At 41.3% G+C, this 20,993-nt stretch overlaps 1 protein-coding gene across 4 annotated transcripts in view; it reads right to left on the bottom strand.

Moving 5' to 3' along the window:
• Nucleotides 1–342: 342 nt before the first annotated feature.
• The window catches only part of tp53i13 (tumor protein p53 inducible protein 13), a 36,966-nt gene continuing 16,315 nt past the window's right edge, over nucleotides 343–20,993 (bottom strand). For 2 of the 4 annotated variants that reach the window (XM_028806663.2, XM_028806664.2), the window contains exons 2-10: nucleotides 19,018–19,231; nucleotides 7,910–7,984; nucleotides 7,732–7,767; nucleotides 7,264–7,322; nucleotides 7,105–7,183; nucleotides 3,093–3,221; nucleotides 2,776–2,982; nucleotides 2,043–2,694; nucleotides 343–1,938 (exon numbers count right to left, since the gene is read on the bottom strand). In XM_028806663.2, the coding sequence (XP_028662496.2) occupies nucleotides 1,826–1,938; nucleotides 2,043–2,694; nucleotides 2,776–2,982; nucleotides 3,093–3,221; nucleotides 7,105–7,183; nucleotides 7,264–7,304 (1,221 nt within the window). In that variant the 5' untranslated portion in view covers nucleotides 7,305–7,322; nucleotides 7,732–7,767; nucleotides 7,910–7,984; nucleotides 19,018–19,231 and the 3' untranslated portion in view covers nucleotides 343–1,825. Of the gene's footprint in view, nucleotides 1,939–2,042; nucleotides 2,695–2,775; nucleotides 2,983–3,092; nucleotides 3,222–7,104; nucleotides 7,184–7,263; nucleotides 7,323–7,731; nucleotides 7,768–7,909; nucleotides 7,985–13,835; nucleotides 15,344–19,017; nucleotides 19,232–20,993 lie in introns of those variants that run through there. The other 2 variants (XM_028806662.2, XM_051930855.1) reach the window with 2 other exon arrangements.

The raw sequence follows: 20,993 nt of genomic DNA, 5'->3' as shown, positions 1-20,993 counted from the left end.
GATCCTCGAAAGTGAACATGGAGTTCATCTGTGCCAATCTGAACAGTGTGTAAGGTAATACAGAAGGCTCACATCTACACAAAAACAATTACAGTGGGGTAACATTTGTAATTAAGAACTGGCAGGTTTTTTCTTATCATCTTAACACTCCCCAGTCTCATGAACGTTTAGAACGATAAAGCAGGGGGCACACCGTACCGTACAGTGGTTACACTGATGCTGACGCCATAGTTCTGTCATAGACTGAGATAAGAAACCCTGGAGTTCGCTTAATTTGTTTTACAGGATTCACAAAGATTTTTGTCAAACAGATGAGTAAGAGTCTTTATTAAACAAGGATTTTGTAGAAAAATGTAACATTTAAAATACTACATTAAAAGGCATTACCTCTCAAGGAACACAAACAAATTAAAACAAACATCGTCATTTATTTCTTGGTAAAAAAACATAAAAACAAATGTAAATACTTATTTTTTTTACCCTCAGTAACTGAACATTTTCACTTGTCTAGCTGTATTTACATTATGTGACCCTCAACACAGAGGGGTTCTTTCAGGTCCTCCAGCGGCTTTGGAAAGAACAAAATCGACAGCCAGTGGCTTCAGGGAGAATTCCAGATATCACCCACACGACCGCCATTAAGTTTCAAAATGCTGCTTACCTTTGTCAGTGACCAGGAATAAAACAAATCCAAAAAATAAACCTTCAGTTATCGTATGTGGTGTCTGACTGTGACATAACGGTGGTGACTTTATTATCCAGGGTCCCCTTTTTGCGAAACTGGCGATTAGCAGTCCACTCCTTAATAAGGCGCTCTTTTCTGTGAGACCCCCGAAATTCAGCATAGCTAAGTGAGCACAGTGCCGGGCTGGAGGTGTACGGACGTTACTGTTTATGTTCTACACAAATCCTTAACATTTCTTTTGTAAATCGCACTCTTCAATAGCACATGCGCACGTGTGTTCTAGTGACGTCTGAGGTAGTCAAGTCTTTGTCCATTTCTAAAAGCCCTACTGCTGTACGGGTGCAGTTTTGAGATTATTTCAGCTTCAGGCAGTATAAATATAATTAAAGTAACTTATTAAAAATATACATTAAAATGAAACAGTTTGTTTTTACAAAAATAAAACACAGTCAATCACTGTTTCCCACAGTACAGCTGGTGCATGATGTTGAAATATGTTTGTCATCCTATTTGTGAAAATGTCCCGATTCTGACAGAGAAACAACCAGCCGGGTGTGGTCAGAGTTCAGCACACGTTGGGACAACAGTCTTTGTGGAGTGACCCAAAGGCAATCTGTTATATTGTAAGTCACATAAAAACAAACATGACGTTCAACATGTCAGCAAGAAAATGTAGGCAAAAATGGTGTACCAACACATTGGAGAAGATGTTCACAGTGAAAAGTTTAGTCAAGACTTCTTGACTGTTAACAACGCCGGAGTCACGCCAGGCCCACAGACGTGACATCTTCCTATTTAACTATTGGAATTGTACCGATACACCTCTGTAGGCCAAAGGCGTGTGCTGCTACTGCACAGCAAAGCATCTGCACGTGAATGTCAAAACGGGCCTGCTCCTCACCTGGCACAGTCCAGTAACTGGAGTCTTTGCAATGACAACATCTGTTTGACTCGGGTAAAGCCGTCACCTACTCGGCACCAGCTACTCAAACATCGACGGTGCCATCCAAACTTCACCACATCTTGAGATATCTTCTGCCAAGTCGAGACAAAAACTAAGAACACCATGGGAGTCTCAGATAAAATCCCTCGAACTACAGAGGTTGGAGCTAAAACAAAAAAACACTGGATGAGAAACCTTCAGTCGGAGTCGTCACTGCTGGAGTTAATCAACATGCAATGCTCCTCTTTCTTGGCTTTCAAAGGTTTTCTCTTCCGTCTGCCTCCTAGCTGCAGTCTTCTCTTTACAATCTCTGCAACACAGAAATAAAATCATGGACCAGCTCAGCCTTTAGTTCTTCTCCACACACACACACACACACAGCACTCTCTGCTTCTACAAAGATAAGGGCCATACCTGCAACACTATCATACTCGTGGAACTCATGCTGTTGCGCTGGCCAGTACAGACTTGGTCCTCTCTGACATCCCCTGTACAGGCGTGTGTGGAGAACGGCAAGAGTCAGTATTACCAGCAGGAATCCAAGGGCTGCTGCCGCCCAAGCTGCCTCTTCTGTGCGAGGGGTGGGCAAATGGACACTTCTCTGTTCATCCATAGCGCCATCAGATTTCTGCAGCCTCATTTTCTCGGCACAGTCACAGTCAACTGGGGGAGCAGCTGTGTGAGGACAACCTGAGTTCTTCTCTTGCTCTCTTCTTAGGCCTGTCTCATTCTCTGATCCATGGTTTCCTCCACCATCTTGTAAAGGCAGCTGTTGTCCTATCTGGTGAGACTCCTTTACAGAATCTACCTGGATTACCCCACTGCTTTGAGATCCTGCTTTGGAGGCAGCTCTGCCAGGCTTTGGATACACCGTCTGATGATGAAGACCTTTCACTTGTATCGCAGGGGATTTTAATTTGCCTTGATTGTGGTGATTCAGGATTCCGCTCCCAGATTTCACATTTGTGTAAGTTTCATTTCTATTAGTTACATTTCTCTTCTTCAGGTATCTCCTGCCACCACTCAGTCCAAGATCTTGCTTGGTCCACCTGAGACTATTAGGTTTCTGTTTCAGTGTAAGTGAAATAAATTGGTCAGGCATCTGTGAAAAGACTGCAAACTGCAACCCCACCTCTATTTGTCTTACCGTCAAGTTTCCAAAGGGACAAGGCGCATTGCCATCTTTATCCAACAACATTTCGGATTTCCTGATCAGCAGATATGTGTAACGTCTTTTGTTATTGGACCTCAATTCTGCTTTCTGATCTTTTCTAACTGGAATCCACTTGCCAATTTCTTTATGGTCAATATGTGACATTTCTAGGGTGCGTCCCCAAGCAGCAAGAGCCAAAGGCTGAAAGACAGAAAAAAAAAACCAAAAAGATACGCAGTGAGAGGAAAAGGTACAAACCTGCCCAGGGCAAAGCATTTGATGGGATCAGGAAAGTAGCACTTACAACTCACCCTCTCATGGCTCAAAGTGGGGTAAGGAGTGATAATATGGTTACAATAACAGGACCTTGCCAAAGCCACCAAACCAGTCTTGAGGGTAGGATGGACACAAGGGTGATACAAGAAAGCAATCCCTCCATCCTTATAACCAAAAAAAAAACGAGAAGAAAATAAATAGGAATTAGAAGACAATATCAGGCACTCGGTGTGCTAGCACAGGGGTGGGCAGATTCAGTCCTGGAGGGCCGCAGTGGCTGCAGGTTTTTGCTCCAACCCAATTGCTTAATAAGAAACCCTTATTGCTCAAGTAACACTTCAGCTTCACTTTAGTTGTCTCACTCGTTAAGATTTTGAACCCTTATTGCTTATTTTAGTCTTAAACAGCTGTATTCTTGGTTTTTAATTGCTCCTAATTAGCAATACCATGCAAATGACAAAAGAGACCAGCATTTCTCCATTTAGCTTGTTACCATTTACACTTGTGTATTTATCACGCACTATTTGGTTTAATTAAATACTTGGAAGGAAACTGAAGAGAGTAAAGTGAAGGACTGAGAATTACTCATCTGTTTTAGACTTCAAATCATTTGGATGATATCCTTAGAAAGGAAAACAAATCTAGGATATGAGAATGACCTGACATGGCAGAGTTAAAGCACTAACAAGCCAAGCAATTAAATAATTGACAAGGATTGGTTTTTAATTAAGCAACTGGGTTGGAACAAAAACCTGCAACCACTGCGGCCCTCCCGGACTGAATCTGCCCACCCCTGTGCTAGCAGTACAGGGGGGACTCCCCAGAAAGAGGACTCACAAGATGATCAGAAACTGGAGGCACAATCTGAACAGGAGACTGGCGTCTGTTAGGGGCAGCCAACAAAGAAGAAACTAACTGTGTACTACGTCAGTGGAGAAATGGAATATCAAGAAAGAAAAGGCTAAAGAAATAAAACATTAAGCCATGGAATTTCTATGGGGTGAGGAGGAAGAGAGAGAGATACAGACATGAAGTATATGATTATGTGTGTATAATAATTTAAATAAGAAATGATGTATAAAAAGTACAAAGAAAAAAGTGGGGTGAGAAAAGGGGACATCAAGAATAAGAGTGAGTGAGCCTGTCCGTTAGAGGGATACAGTAAACTGAAAATTGTCAGGGATAATTTTGCACCATTTGTGAAAAATCTTACAAGAGTACAATTTATAAGAAATACAATTTGTAAATATGCAAGCAAAATCATCAGTAGTAATTTGCATAAATATTTAAGATCATCTAAAGTAGGAAATAATTTCTGCAAAACTAGTAGCTGTATATATCTGCACGAGTATTACAAAACAATAGCATTTTTCTTTATTATGTAGAAAACTCAATTAAGACAGTAGTTCTAAACAAATCCATTATTGCTCCATTACTCTTACATTTTTCCTGTCACATACGGTGATAACAAAGAACAGACTTTGCAGTAGGTATTAAGTAAAATGGTTAAAATATACAACTTCATGTTTATGAAATAATTTAAAAATAAAATGAAAAATACACGCTAACCTGAGTAGCTTCTGACCATGTGTCATCATGCTATGTAAAAATAATCAAAAATCTTTACCGCTCACTGCGAAGAAGCTGTAAGTATCACGCACATAAGAAAGAGAAGGTTGTAATCCTTTTGTTTTTGAAGAAATGCTTTGACAGTGAGTGGTGGCCCACCCAGGTGTTGTGCTTGATGTTTGCTGGGATGGCTCCAGCTGCCCCATGACCCTGCCCTGGATAAGCAGATCAGGTAGATGGATGGACAGATAGTTTCACAATGGGAAACTTCACTGTGTGTGCTTCACAAAAAAAAAAAATCTCTCTTGGAATTTGAAACAAAAGGGTAGCAAGCACACGCTCTACAGAACAATTACTATTATCAGTACAACTACTGGAACATTTTGATAGAAATGATCAAACCATTGTAAATGACTTCATAGAGTGGAAATATACTTTAGAGTGTTAAAGGACTTTTCCTGTGATTTTAATTGTAGCCTTCACGTATTAATCTTAGAGAGTTGGTCCAGTCGTTTAGTGTGACACCCCTAATAATTTGGTCATACTGGTTTGTGACTTGACCTGACAAGTTTGATGTTGACTTAAATCAGCCTTAAGATGGGCTCACTTGCATGTGCAAAGCTGACAGCCAGTGAAGGCTCAGCCAGGAGCACAACGCACACAATGCAGCTCAAAGAGCAAAAGGAAAATGCATGTGTTGGAGTGTACCAGCAAAAGACGGGCACGTCTGTCTCATGTCTTATATTTGTCGTACCACGACAGAATGGAAAAAGAAAGGGCAGAAATTGTGGGTCAACTAACCATAACTGGAAAGCATTTATACAGGCTGTGAGGTTTCTGAACTCTGTTGGGACCCCCCAACAGGACGACACGCCGAAGTGCGATTGCCACGTCTGTGGAAGTCTGCCTGTTTGTCGCGGAGGCAACTGCAGGTTGGCAGCGCTGCAACATAACACCGCAAAAGAAACTCCGAGCCGATCAGTCACACTATAAGTGCCTCTTGTCGATGGATGATGCAAGGAACATTATAAAAGCAGGGAACAGTATTATTTGGCCCCGACCCTGCCTGACTGCTGTGTCTGTGTATAAGAGAGCAGTAGATCCCGCTACAATAAATAACCGCGCTGTTCCCGTTCCAAGCTGAATAAAGCTGGTGTTGCTAAAGAACTGAGACTCAGCCTCGTGTTTTGGGGTGCAATTCAGGAACTCACACGTCACAAGGCACAGGAGCTGTAGGGCAGCATGTTAATTGGCTACCAGAGTGCAGAAAGCTTGTGATACCGGACATTTGAAACTGTATACAAAATTTGTGAGACACTGATGTAATTCATCATCCCCTGCTACTTCTATTCATGTCATTTGACATCCATTGAAGTGTCGAGATCAAGCAATTGTAGTCTTTAAGTTTGACAAGTTCTCACACTACAAGTCGTATAATGTGCTGCTGTCCTAAGGTAATCATCAGTGCTCTAAGAAATTTCAATATATGTCACAAAACCAGTTTTGCCAGCTGATTATGAACCTAGAAGTCTGAGACGCAGCACTCCTCGAGGTGTGAATACAAGGCCTTGGTGTCAGCCATTGAAGTCAGGCAAAGGGGGCATTAAAACAAAATCCTCCCAATTAGTTTTGATACTGTACACAGATGAAATACTGGCTATGACATGTAACCTTCTAATGTCTGAAAACCTTGAGTTTGAAGGTCCATCATCATTAAGCCATCGATCCCCCTAGACTCATGATATGCTTTGGAAACGCGTACACAAGACACTCACAAACTTCAGCACAGCAAGCGTACGGTTGTGGTCAATTTTCTGAGTGAATATTTATTAAAGCATATTATTTAGGTTGAACTTTTCCTGTCTTTTTGCCAAATGCTGTTGAAAGTATCTGTCAGTTAAAAAATTCAGACTGTGTTTCAATTTAAACAAAATTACATTATTCAAAGTCACCCAAATCTTTGCAAAGATGAACCACCAGATTGAAAGTACTACAAAGGTTTTCCAAGTTTTCTGTTAGAACACATTCAGTTGGGCAGATCCAAAGACAAGCATCTGTACGCCTTACAAAAATGTACTTGGGCTACGCTGCGTATTTGTAGTATCATTAATGATGAAAAATATCAGACCTTATGAATTCAATCTGCTTATTCCTTAAGCTGCGCATTTAGAATGACATATTTATCACTGATCTTCAAATGTAAATATTTGTTCTTACTGTTTTATTATAGTGTCTTGTTTTTTTAGCAAAATGTCACACATTATGTTTTGACAATCTCCCACATAAATGAACCAAAACCAGCACATGAGTTAGTTTCTGTAAATGAACCCCCCCCCCCCCTTTAATAATAATTTAAAATGCATTCTTTTATCCCAACAAAACATTACTTTTTTAATTCATGAAGAATATTCAGCAAGTACTGAAACTTGGTCCATTGGAGGAAAAGGGTTATGTCAGGGTGCAAACTGGAATGCTTACCTTAAGGTTGCGGATCCAGCGTTGAGGAGGGCAATATATATACTCTCCATATTGTGCCCCAACAGGACGGTGCTTCCCACTGAAACACATACAACAGTACATGAGAGACCACCCGTCTGACAACCTAACTGCACCCACTCCCTAAAGCACTTCCCATACCTGTTAGGAATGCCTTCAGGGTACTGAATGGTCTTATTCATACAGACTGGTAGACCTTCCTTTAAGAGAAACAGAGAGTGGGGTTGGCGGACTGTTGTGACTTTTATTGTGACTTGAAAGGCAGTGCCCGGTCTTTGCTAAGGTATTCACTCCAAGGCATTGCAATGCTCAGTGTTGCCTGTAAGCCAAGAGCTTTTGGATTGCAAAGAAACGGAGTCATCCTGAGGAGCTCAAGACAGAGATTTCCCCCTTCACTCTGTAGCTAAGACAGCCGCTAAACATCACTGGCACACGTCCATGTATATTTAAACAGGCAGGCTCTGTCGGACTCTTCACGACTGTCACACGCACTTAAGAGTCATGTTTTCTGGAAGCCAAGCACCGAGCCACACAGAACCCCAGTGTCTATTCTCTCCCACTACAGATGATCAGCTCAACTTTTAAATTTTTAAAAATGCATTAACTTACCACTGCAGAATATGTCCTATTCACACTGGGAAGAAGCTGCAAAGAACATACTGCAATTTAGGAGTGGGAACAACCATGTTGCTATGAGCCTATGTCCTAAAATTGCCTTGTAAAGACACAGAAAGCAACACCTCAAAATATGGACATTAAACAGTCAAACAAATAATATAAAATGTACCTCGTCAGGAGGGGGCCAGGGAGGACCAGTACACCGAACCTCTCTTGGACTGGGCAGATCAACTTCTAATAAGTGCTGAAAGTGCAAAAACATACCAGGAAGACAGAGAAAGGGGCATTTAGGAATCAGTTTAATCAAATGCAACTTCACAGAAGTCTTGACTAAGGGTGGCACAGTATAACTGATGTGACCGATGCCAAAGAGCTGCAGCTGTCAGGATGCAGCCAACCCCAATGTTAATAAGGACTCAGACAAACAAAGGAGGGTTTGCTTGTTCAGGTGAGTCGCACTGATAAGCTTTGTAAAACACCCCACTCACATCTCCCTGACATCACCACCATTTTATTAAAGATGTTGACACATTGCTTGCTCTGTCAGCAGACTATGAACCACTTTATTATATAAACCAAAACAGCATAATGCTCTCTTTACATTGAGCATCCACAGGCACAAACTGATACTTTGAATATATAATATATATAATTAGTGTTTATTACTCTTTGGCCTCATTTTATACCGTTTCTTGTTGAGATGTAAGTGACAAAGCCTGGCACAAACTGTTAGGCTCTTCTTAATATGTTTGGTTTATCTTTATAGTAGCCATATGCTCACTGTGTTTTTACCGCTTAAGAAAATCTATTCATTGTTGTTTTTAATTCTTGTTCTTAACATATTTGCCGATGGCTTGACTTCCATCCACTGTGTAGAGATGTGGTTCTCAAGTTCTTTCCTGAGGGCACAAGCTGTGGCTCCATGTTGCCTTAATCAAGCTAGCTGTTATTTCCCAGTTTCTGTGTTTAGGTGTCAATTAAGAAATTACAAAATTAGGTCTGCTAAATTTTTATAGGAATGTAGTACTTATAAAGTTATGTATTAGGCAATTTATTGTTTATGTTTTATCTTGGTTTTTAACCCTTTCATTAGCAAGATTTTCATAACACTTTCCCAGGTGTTCTGGTTATTTTGGCCATAATTTACTAGTGACTGCACTTGCAGACCTGACACTGCAGTAGCTGCAGTCTTTCAACATTTAGTGTAGTGTAGGTGGTCTGCCCTGCTGGTCATTAAATATTAATAGAACATAATTAAAGGAGCAAACTCCACACAAAAAGGAGAATTAGTAGATAAATAACAAAAGTGAGTTAAGCATTTAAAGCTAATGGCAAAATCACAAGTATTTCTATATTTTTGATAAATATAAATATCAGGTTGTGCTGGTTTCAGAATGCAGAGTAAAAAAAGCCCATCTAAATGAACAATGAGATTAATTACAGATAAAATGACAGGAACAAAAACCTGCATCCATAGTGGTCCCCAACTACTGAACCTGAGAACTACTGGTCTGGGTTAGAGTACTCAAATGTATGTTATTTTCCAATCTGTGAGCTGTTAGGGTCATCCTTTCCAGTATGTCTACCCTCTTTTGTAAATGGCCAAGAGTCATCACTGTGGATTAAACTTCAATCAGGCATCTAAGATACAATTAAAAAAAGTCACCCTATATATCATTTACATAACATCCCAACAGTTGACTGTAGGGACAGAATTTCACTGGCATAATCCTGTAGCTTCTTGCTTCATTTATCACTGGATGAGGACTAACACAAGCAGACGTCTTTCGGCTCCTCCCGTTAGGGGGTGCCATAGCAGAACATCTGTTTCCATATCTTCCTGTCCTCTGCATTTTGCTCTGTTACACCCACAACCTGCAAGTCTTCTCTTACCACATCCATAAACCTCATCTTGGGTCATTTGATCTTCCGTGACAGCTCTATCCTTAGCATCCTTCTCTCCACTTACCTAGCATCTCTCCTCTGCACATGTCCATATCAACACAGTCTTGCCTTTTCTTTGCCCCCCCTAAGGTGAGCTTCTAAAGTACTCATTTCTAATTCTGTCCATCCTTGTCACACCCAATGCAAATCTTAACATCTTTAGTTCTGTCTCCTGTTTTTTTTGGTCAGTGCCACCATCTCCAACCCATATTACATAGCTGATCTCACTACCGTTCTGTAGATCTTCCCTTTCACTCTTGCTGATACCCGTCTGTCACAAACCACTCCTGACACTCTTCTCCACCCACTCCACCCTGCCTGCACTCTCTTTTTCACCTCTCTTTCACAATCCCTGTTACTCTGTACTGTTGATCCCAAGTATTTAAACTCCTCCACCTTCAACAACTCTACTCCCTGCATCCTCACCATTCCACTGATCTCCCACTCATTTACACACATTTATTGTGTCTTGTTCCTACTGATCTTCATTCCTCTCCTCTCTAGAGCATATCTCCACCTGTCCAGGGTCTCCTCAACCTGCTCCCTACTATCGCTACAGATCACAATGTCACCAGCAAACATCATAGTCCACAGGGACTTCTGTCTAATCTCATCTGTCAATCTGTCCATCACCATTGCAAATAAGAAAGGGCTCAGAGCCGATCCCTGATGTAATCCCACCACAACCCTGAATGCATCTGTCACTCCTATTACAGACCTCACCACAGTCACACTTCCCTCTTACATACTTCTCTGCCACTCCTGACTTCCTCATACAATACCACAGCTCCTCTCGAGGCACCATGTCATATGCATTCTCCAAGTCCACAAAGACACATTGCTACTCCTTCTGGCTTTCTCGGTACTTCTCCATCAACATCCTCGGAACAAACGTCTCATCTGAAGTACACTTTCCCGGCATGAAACCATATTGCTGCTCACTAACCATCACCTCCCTTTTTAACCTAGCTTCCACTGTTCAATCCTATAACTTCATGCTGTGGCTGATTAATTTTATCCCTCTGTAGTTGCTACAGTTCTGCACATCTTAAAAATGTGTACCAGTACAGGCATCCTCTCACTTTCCAAGATTGCATTAGACAATCTGGTTAAAAACTCCACTGCCATTCCACCTAAACACTTCCATTCTTCCACAGGTATGTGATCTGGACCAACAGTCTTCCCATTCTTCATCCTTTTCATAGCTGTCCTTATTTCCTCCTTGCTAATCCTTTGCACTTCCTGATTCAATATCTCCACATCATCCAACCTTCTGTCTCTCACATTCTCTTCATTCATCAACCTCTCAAAGTACTCTTTCCACCAGCTCAACACACTCTTCTTGCTCGTGATTATGTTTCCATCATTATCTATTATCACTCTAACCTGCAGCTCATCTTTCAAAGCCCATTGTCTTATGAAATTTCCCAGGTGAAGCCACATAACACAACTTGTCTACAAATCATATACACTGGTCAGAAAAGTAAGGGAACATTTAATCATCACAATCTAACACCAGGTCAGTTAAGTTTCAGGGATATCAGTCTGTCCAGTTAGGAATCATGAGCTGTTGTGAATCAACTTCATCTGCTTTGGTGCAAATGAAAGTGACAACAGGTGCACTGGAGAAACAACACCAAGACAACCCCCAAAAAAGGAATGGTTTTGCTGGTGGTGGCCACAGACAGTTGCTCTCCCCTTATCCCTACTGACTGTTTCTTCTCTAATTCTGCTAGTGTCCTTGTCACTACTGGTAACATGAGGCCTCCAAGATGGCACATCCATATGTGCCACTGCAAGAAGGTTTACTGTATCTCTCAGCACAGTCTCAACAGCATGGAGGAGATACTGTTACAAGAGGAGAGCTGGACAGGACCATAAAAGGGCATCAACACAGAAAACAGGTCTTGTATCTGCTCCTTTGCGCAAGGAAGAACAGAAGGAGCACTGCCTGAGCCCGACAAAATGACCTCCAGCTGGTTACTGGTGTGCATGTTTCTGACCAAACTGTCAGAAACAGACTCCATGAGGGTGGTATAAAGGCCCAACATCCTCTAGTGGGACCTGTGCTCACAGTCCATCACCAAGCAGCTTGACTGGCCTTCGCCAGAGAATACCACAATTGGCAGCTCCACCAATTAGCGCACCATTTTCTTCACAGATGAGAGCAGGTTCACACTGAGCACATGTGACTGACACAAAAGGTTGTGGAGATACTGTGGTGAATGCTATTCAGCCTGCACCATCATCCAGCATGACCAGTTTGGTGGTGGGTCAGTGATGGTCTGGGGAGGTATGGTCCACATGATAGGCAACTTTACTCTGACTGCTGTTAGGTACTGTGATCATATCCTCAGAGCCACTGTCAAACATTATGCTGGTGCAGTGGGCCCTGGGTTCCTCCTGGTGCAGGACAGCGCCTGGCCTCATGTGGCCAGAGTGTGGATAACTCCTAGATAACAAAGGCATTGATGCCGACTAGCCAGCAAGTTCTCCAGACGTGAATGCATTTGAGAGGCTTTGGGACGTTATGTGTCATTGCATCTGATGCCACCAAGTAGTACCACAAGCTATCCAGAAGCTCACTGATGCCCTGATCCAGGTCTGGAAGGAGATCCCTCAGGCCATCATCTGCCATCTCATCAGGAACATGCCCATACGTTGTCGAGTGTATACAAGCTCGTGGGGGCCAGACACACTACTGAGTCACATTATGAATTCCCGTGATGAAATTCACACAAGTTGAACCACCCTGTGATTTCAATTTTTGACTTGGACTTTCAGTGTGATGTTCGATCCAGCCCTCAGTGGGTTAGTGATTTTGGTTTCCATTTACCGTTGTTACAATATTTTGTACTCCACGAATTACACAGTATTAGTAAAGGTTTTCCAATTGAGTAATTTGTTCTTTGAGATGCAATGTGTAATTTGTGTTCCCTTAATTTTTTTTAGCAGTGTACCACCCATTGTACATTTCTTTGCATGTTACTTAATTGTATTTAATTGAAAACCATTCAAAGCAACTTAACGGACATGGTCAGTTGTTTTCATGATTCTGTAATCAGTACCCCAGCAGCTTAAGTGACTTCTTTAGCATCTCACTAACAGTCACTAATGGGAACTGAAGTAGCATTACAGTCTTGTGTTTAATAAAATGGGTGAATAGTGTGACCTAATGCCTCGAGTACATTTCCAACTGGTCATTACAATTTGACCAGTTGATACTTGGTATACTCTACACGTTTCTAAAGCTTAACACCTGCTGTGGCTTATCCAAAACCTGAAACTAAAACCAACTGCTAAGTGGACTTTGCCCCACTGTCTTCCTTATAACCTGGTATGACACCTGAACCACAAACCACTGCAAGTTATGGTGGCACAGGTTACTGGCATACAGCTACTTCTTTTCAGCGTTTATTGTTTATGCCACATGCTGTTAGTAATTACAAAAACCTCCGCCATCCTATACAATCACTTTTTCTATTCAGTAAACGTTACAGAACATCAACACTCGCACAAGGAGATTAAGGGACTCAACAGACAATCCTACTGCTGTTGTATTGATTCAATTCTATTAGTCCTGCACTGTCGTCAAACCTGTTTAAGGGATAGGCAAGTAACTATTTTATTGTACTATTAAACAAGACAATAAATCAAAACTTGAGCTTAAAATCGCACCAGACATAAAACGTAATTCTTTGTAGGAGGGCCGACTAACAGAATTTCTCGGTCCATCACAGCCGTTCACATTAGTGTCGTTACTTGCACACACCAGTAGAGGTCCCCCGAGGCATCATTTTCCGTGCTTGGCAAAGTTCTGGCAAAATCATTTGAATTCTAGGAAAGCTTCCTCAAAGTACATTCGTGCTCCTTTCGCCCATTACTACCTTCATATTCGTTAACAGTGCTTTGTTGTGCCGCTTACGCCAAATCGGTTTGAGTACTACATTCAAACCCTCTTAGCTTCGCAAGCACTTTTATTGTCGTTCCAAACCTCCATGCTTATTGTTGATCTTCGACAGCGGCTACGCACTCGGCCACGCTCACCTGTCTGTTTTACGCATGCGTGCACTCGTGCCTGCCGCTGCCCTCGAACCCAAGTCCGCGCTTTACTCAGCATGCAGGAGAGCACAACAGCTCGGCTCACTTACCTCTCCGGTATCGCACTCCTCTCCTGCCGTCAGCGTCCTGGTCCACCCTGGGACTGTCGGCCACTGTGTATCCAGTACTGTTCGGGTTTGATCCGGCAGTATCAAAGTAAGCCAAACAAATGAATAAAGCCACATTAGAAGTATCGTCAGGTATGACCTAAAGGATTACACTTGTATCGCCGTTTAAAATGGGCGCTTTGGCCACGTAACACAAAGGCGCGTCTCTGCTTTTTAGTTGTTCCCTGCTCTGTTACAGTTTGGTGGCACTGTTTTCCAACTACGCTAAAGTATTGCTGTAGAACGGTGGCGCCAAAGGGACAAACCTCCTACATCCACGTGCGCCTCCCAAACGCTCCCAGGCGCAATAGACGTGTCGCTGTGGTTGTTGCTCGTGTAGGTTTTTTCCAGTTCATTTAGATAGATAGATAGATAGATAGATACTTTATTAATCCCAGGGGGAAATTCACAGTATCCGTCTGCCAGTGTACCCCCTGGTTGTTTGGACGAGGCAGAGTTTAACGCCAGTATTTCAAAACATTACATTTGACTCCCATTTGCGACTTTTCACTGAAATAAAACCAGGCACCTGCTATCCAGTTGGCACTTAACCGCGTCACGCTCCGAGAAGCGCATTCATGCCAGGTATGTTTGTGTGGTCGTGCACACTCGTGCACTGGGCTGGTAGCAGCCATATTAGAACTTTAGAACACTCAGACAAGAACAAGCCATTCAGCCCAACAAAGCTCGCCAGTCCTAGCCACTTATTTCTTCCAAAAAACATCAAGTCGAGTTTTGAAAGTCCCTAACGTCTTACTGTCTACCACACTACTTGGTAGCTTATTCCAAGTGTCTATTGTTCTTTGTGTAAAGAAAACTTCCTAATGTTTGTGCGAAATTTACCTTTAACAAGTTTCCAACTGTGTCCCTGTGTTCTTGATGAACTCATTTTAAAATAACAGCCTTGATCCACTGAACTAACTCCCTTCATAATTTTAAACACTTCGATCATGTCACCTCTTAATCTTCTTTTGCTTAAACTGTAAAGGCTCAGCTCTTTTAATCTTTCCTCATAATTCATCCCCTATAGCCCTGGAATCAGCCTAGTCGGTCTTCTCTGGACCTTTTCTAACGCTGCTATGTCCTTTTTGTAGCCTGGAGACCAAAACTGCACACAGTACTCAAGATGAGGCCTCACCAGTGTGTTATAATGGTTGAGCAGAACCCCCTTGGACTTGTACTCCACATATCAGGGCGCTATATAACATAACATTCTGTTAGCCTTTTTAATGGCTTCTGAACACTGTTGGGAAGTCAAGAGCTTAGAGTCCACTATGACTCCTAAATCCTTCTCATAAGGTGTACTCTTGATTTTCAGAACTCCCATTGTGTATTCAAACCTCACATTTTTACTTCCTATGTTTAATACTTTACATTTACTGACATTAAATTTCATCTGCCACAAATCTGCCCAAACCTGTATGCTATCCAAGTCCTTCTGTAGTGATCTGGATTCCAAATTATTTGCAAATCCACCTATCATCTGCAAACTTAACCAGCTTGTTACTTATACTCCTATCTAAATCATTTATATATATATATATATATATATATATATATATATATATATATATATATATATATATATTAAACTAGGGGGCTTCGCTCGCCAACCCCCGTTTTTGTTTTTCCGGATACACACTTTTAAGATTTTTTTTTTCTTTGAATTTTTGTTATTTCATTAGTTTCACTTTTATTTCTGAACTTCTGTAAAAACAATATTTGGAATCTTTCGAGTCCCAATATGCTGAATCTTTTAAATGAGGTCCATGAGACATGTGTTTAATGACTTTGTACCATAATTCAGGATAGGTTTCTCTGTTTGGAATTTCAGCACAGACAAAGCGATCAACATCATCAGCAGTTAATAATTTTTTTTGCAAAGTAACCAATAAATGCATGTGAGGTAAACTCCATATTTGAAATTCTCTGACTTAAACTTCAAATATTCAAAGCCTTACAATATTTACATACTTCTGACATATCACCTGTGTCCATATATTCGATCTTTATTCGCCTTTTCGTTATTTCTCCGAGTAATAATTTCTCTTTCTTTGCGCTAATGCGATGTTTACTTTCTTTGTTTTGACACTGTCATTTTCTTCTGCTTTCATAATCTCTAACCTGCTCTGCATGTGTATCGCGCCAACGTCCGGATTGGATGTGCTTTTTTTTCAGTTCCACTTGTTCCGGGCTGATAATTACTTTCTTTATTTTCTGAATTTGCACCTAGATTATTCTTTTTCTTTTTGTCTCTCCAACGCTTTTGAGTCTCTTTTCTCCATGCTGCTTTCTTCTTCGCTTAGTTGTCTACGTTTCACTTATAATGTATTGTCCTTATACGCTTTATATGTGCTCAGAGCCCTGGATCTGTGTGTGTTCAAAGCCAAAACATGACTGAGAGTTTTGATGACCGTGCTCTTATTTGGTTGTAAGTAGGGCGTATCTTGCAAGAAATTCATGTTCTACATCATCGCTAGATGCTCCATGGCCAATCTCTTTAGTCTCGCGAGTCTTTTAAGTGTCTTCTGTGATCTTAACATGAAGATCACGTCTCAACGCCCTATTGTTTCTCTGCAGGATTTTTTTTATAATAGAGAGAAATAGCAGTGGCCCTAGCACTGACCCCTGTGGAACACCACTCTTAACATCACCCAGTTCTGATGAGGTTCCTCGCACCATCACCCTCTACTTCCTGTGTCTGAGCCAATTCTGCACCCATCTAAAAACATCACCCTGAACTCCCACTTGCTTTCTGAAAGTCCAGATAAATAATATCATAAGCTCCACTTTGATCTTATCCTTTTGTTGCCTCCTCATAGAGTTCCAGCATGTTAGTAAAACACGACCTCCCTCTTATGAACCCATGCTGACTGTTCAGAATAACTCCCATTAATTTTCCTGTGATGCATTTTAAGCTTACTGGCCTATAGTTGCTTAGATCTGCCCTGTCACCCTTTTTATATAATAGGATGATATTTGCCATTTTCCAGTCCTTCGGAATCTCTCCAGTGCGCAGTGACATCCTAAAATATGTGTCAAGGGTTTATATATGTACTCACTAGCCTCCTTAAGAACTTGAGGGTAAATATTATCTGGTCCTGGTGATTTGTTTGATTTCAGCTCATTTAATCTGAGCAGCACTTCTCTCACTACAATTTCCAAATCCCTCAGTGTCACCTTCGTAGTCCCGTTTACCTCTGGGAGGTTATCTACTTGCTCACTTGTAAACACCTCAGAAAAATATAAGTTTAGGGCATCCGCTATTTCACTGTCTGTATCTTTTAATTCCCCTTTACTATTTCTGATGCACTCGACCTCCACTTTGACTGTTCTTTTATTATTAAAATACTGAAAGAATCTCTTTGGGTCGTCTTTCGCCTTATCTGCTATATTCCTCTCCAACTGTCTTTTAGCCTCCCTGATATCCTTCTTAATGGTTGCCCTCATGTTCTCATACGCTCTACGATTCATTTTGCAGTCATTAGTCTTATATGCCTTATAAAGCTGTTTTTCCCTTTGCAACTTCTTTTTTAAATCTTTATTAATCCACTGTGGAGTTTTTTTTAATTTCCTATTAATTCCAAATTTAGGTATGTACCTGTCCTGCATTACATGTAAAACATTTTTAAACCTCTTCCACTGCTCCTCAACTGTCTCCCCACATATGAACCTGTGCATTTGTCAGTTTTCATCCTATTTAATTCCAGGTTGTGCTGGGAGTATGGAACAGATGGAGGAACAAACTGTCATTATTTAAATAAAAAGAGTATGTGTCAGTGGTTGGAAAAACACAAATTAACAGCTATCTGGTTTACTAGAACCACAAAACTTCATGTGGACAGCGAATGTTAAGCGTCTCATACTCGCACACACGGGTCAAATTTAGAGTGGCTACTGGGATGGGCTGGCACCTTGAACAGGATTGGATTTTAAAGTTTGTTCACTGAGGCCCAATGGGCGCACGCAGATGCGCCCTTAGGGGTGTGCAGGGCTAAGAAATTGGTGAAGTAAAATTTAAATAAACGAACTGCACCACTTATATCCATGTGCTGCCAGGTGCCCCTTTACGAGCGTGGTTTGAGTGCCAAGGGCTTAGGGCTGACCAACCTCACGAGGGGCCGGTTACGTCAAACGCTGTTACCGATATGTGTGGACTGTATAAACTTGCTCGAGAATTTAATAAAAATGATGTTAACATACACTGGATTTTTTTATTACAGTATTCAGCTAATTATTTGCAAGATAACACACGGACTTTATCAAAATATAACGATATAATCTATTTAAAAAAGTGCAATTCATAATTCATGACAATACTACGACAGTGCAAAAAGCGATGAGGTGTCATGTGGAAATTAGCAGGGCCTCTTCTAGAAAAGTACTCACATTGCAAGTATACTCTGAGTCTCGATATGCGATAAGGGTTCCTCTTAGAAGCATCTAAAATATTTACAGTATATACACTGGAGAATATAACTTGACAAATCCGCTCAAACGGGACATGCGGACCTCAAAAGGGAGACCCCCTTAGGTGCGGGGCCTGGGGCGGTCACCCTACTTGCCACCCCCACATGCCGCTCTTACAAATAAGTAACCGGACTATCCTGCACATATTCGATATGACAGAGCACCTCCTGGAGCTGTAAGGTGGCAGCCCGCACTATTAAGAACTCTACCGCTGTCAGTGAATCTAACCTCTCAAATCTGGGATGTAGGAGTTCAACAAAGACATGAAGTAAAATGTGTCAACTTCCCATGGAGATCAGCTAGGCTGGCACTCAAACCACGCTCGTAAAGGGGCACCTGGCAGCACATGGATATAAGTGGTGCAGTTCGTTTATTTAAATTTTACTTCACCAATTTGTTTTAAATTCTAGATATTTTTTAATTTCTTGGCTCAGTCTCCCATAATACATTTTCTTAATTTCTGTTTCAATATAAAACATCTGAACATATTAGTGGTCACAACATAACATGAATAAAGTTCACTTACATGGAAATAAGTCACTATAATATGTATTTTAGATTTTACACATTCGGAGCTTCATTAGCTGTGTTGTGTTTATAGAGAAATAACATTAGCTCTTTGAAAAGAATGTGTTTCTCAATTATGTGAATTTACCTTATTTCACAGTGCCTCGTCGTGCAGAGTTTGAGGAATTTGCATGTTGTCCCTGTGCCAGTGTAGGTTTTCGTCCACAGAGATGTTCTCCACCCAAGAGACATGCAGGTTTGGCTACCTGGTAACTCTGATTTCACCCTGTGACAGAGAGAACTCTATGATGCTCTTGAACTGAACAATCCAGGAGCGAGTGCTGGTTTTCATCTTCCCTGAACTGCAAAAGAAGGTTAGAAGACAGAGGGAGGAATGAATGAATAATTTAATATGGTAAATTGGAGGGCTGAAGTAATGTACAAACAAAAGCTGCAGCCAGACTCCCGGGAAACTCAACTTGGGATTTGCCAGCTGAGCACCAGCTATGATTCCCAACAAACTAAAAACATCAGCTGATTTTTTAAGAACAAAGCAATAAAAGTATGTAATATGTCATGACAGCCTTAAGCAAGGTGTGGTGACGTTTATATAATATACCGTCAGAACAGGCTCAGGAAGTCAGGTACTTTATAAAAGTTAAAAACATGAGTTTGTTTTATGAAAAATGCTATTTGAAAAATGTCTGGAATTCAAATGGACTGTGAAATAAAGAAGCACCTAGCAGTCACGTTAAAATACAAAACTGATAACCTTAGTATTTACTAGACATGGTGTCTGTTTTAGTAAATGGAAGTATTTCTATTGACAACGTAAGTCGTATACGAGGACACTTCACGTGCTGCTAAGGAATCCTTACAACATGACAGGCTGCCACTGTGTAGCTTTTAGGATTTGTGGAGGACAACAGAGTACACGTGTTCAGACTGCTGATGTGTTGTATTTCACTTTGCTCTTTCTCCATTTCTAATCAAGATATGTTTTAGCCTAAAGATTATATTTTAACTTGAACCATCTTCACAATATATGCAGATTGTATCAAAATGTATTTAGTCTGACATACTGTAAACAGAACAAACACCACACCATGGTGTTGCTGCATTGGTTACAAGTACGAGTCTTGCCGAGTTTGCCTTTTTAACAGATTTTCCCTCCTTGCACTGCCACCAGCCCCCCACGCCATCTCTCCTGCACCAACAACTCCTACCACTTGAACTGGTTTGGCCTTTGCTGAATCCACCTGTGACCTTCAATATAATACAGTAATAATAATTATGGACTGTTCATGGCTGAGGACCAACTAAAGAGATTACACAGAGGTAAGGCTGTGGGACCAGGTGGAGTCAGTCCTTGAGTACTTAAGGCCAGTGCTGATCAGGTTTTTGGTGTCCTCTGTCACCAGTTCAGTCTGTCACTAAAGCTTTAAAAAGTGCAGCTGCAGTGCATTCTGTATTGTTCCTTTTCACCTGATGACTACAGACCAGTGACCTTTATGTCCTACATCATGAAAACCTTTGTGAGATCATCCTGGACTATATTTGTCCTCTTGTGATAGACCACCTGAATCCCCTGCAATTTGCCTATCAGACAAAGATTGGAGTGGAGGATGCAATTATCTGTCTGCTTCACAAGGCTTATTGTCACCTCTACAAAGCTGGCAGCACTGCAAGGATTGTGTTTTTTGATTTCTCCAGTGGCTTTGATACCACCCAACCATCCCTGCTCAAATATATGTATGTGGATGAGCCTATGGCGTCCAGGATAATGGACAGACTGCAGTTTGTGAGGTTTAAGAGCTGGGCCTGTGATATGGATGTGAGGAACACTGGAGCGCCATAAGAAACAGTCCCATTACCTTTTCTCTTCACTCCGTACACCTCAGACTGTAAATATAACACCAGGTCATGTCAGTCACTGTCAGATGATTCTGCACTTATGGGGTGTATTGATTAAGGAGATGAGACAGAGTAGAGGAGTCAGGTGGAGAAGTTTGCTTCTTGGTGCCAAGAGACTTGTCTGCAACTAAATATCAGCATATAGGAACTACATCAAATAAAATGGCAGGTCAGTCTGTTTTTCTTTGCACACTGCATTCCTTTAATGTG

Source organism: Erpetoichthys calabaricus, chromosome 8 (genome assembly GCF_900747795.2).
Source record: "Erpetoichthys calabaricus chromosome 8, fErpCal1.3, whole genome shotgun sequence".
Taxonomy (NCBI): domain Eukaryota; kingdom Metazoa; phylum Chordata; class Cladistia; order Polypteriformes; family Polypteridae; genus Erpetoichthys; species Erpetoichthys calabaricus.
Note: the sequence above shows the minus strand (reverse complement) of the source record. Positions and strands in the feature narration are given on the sequence as shown.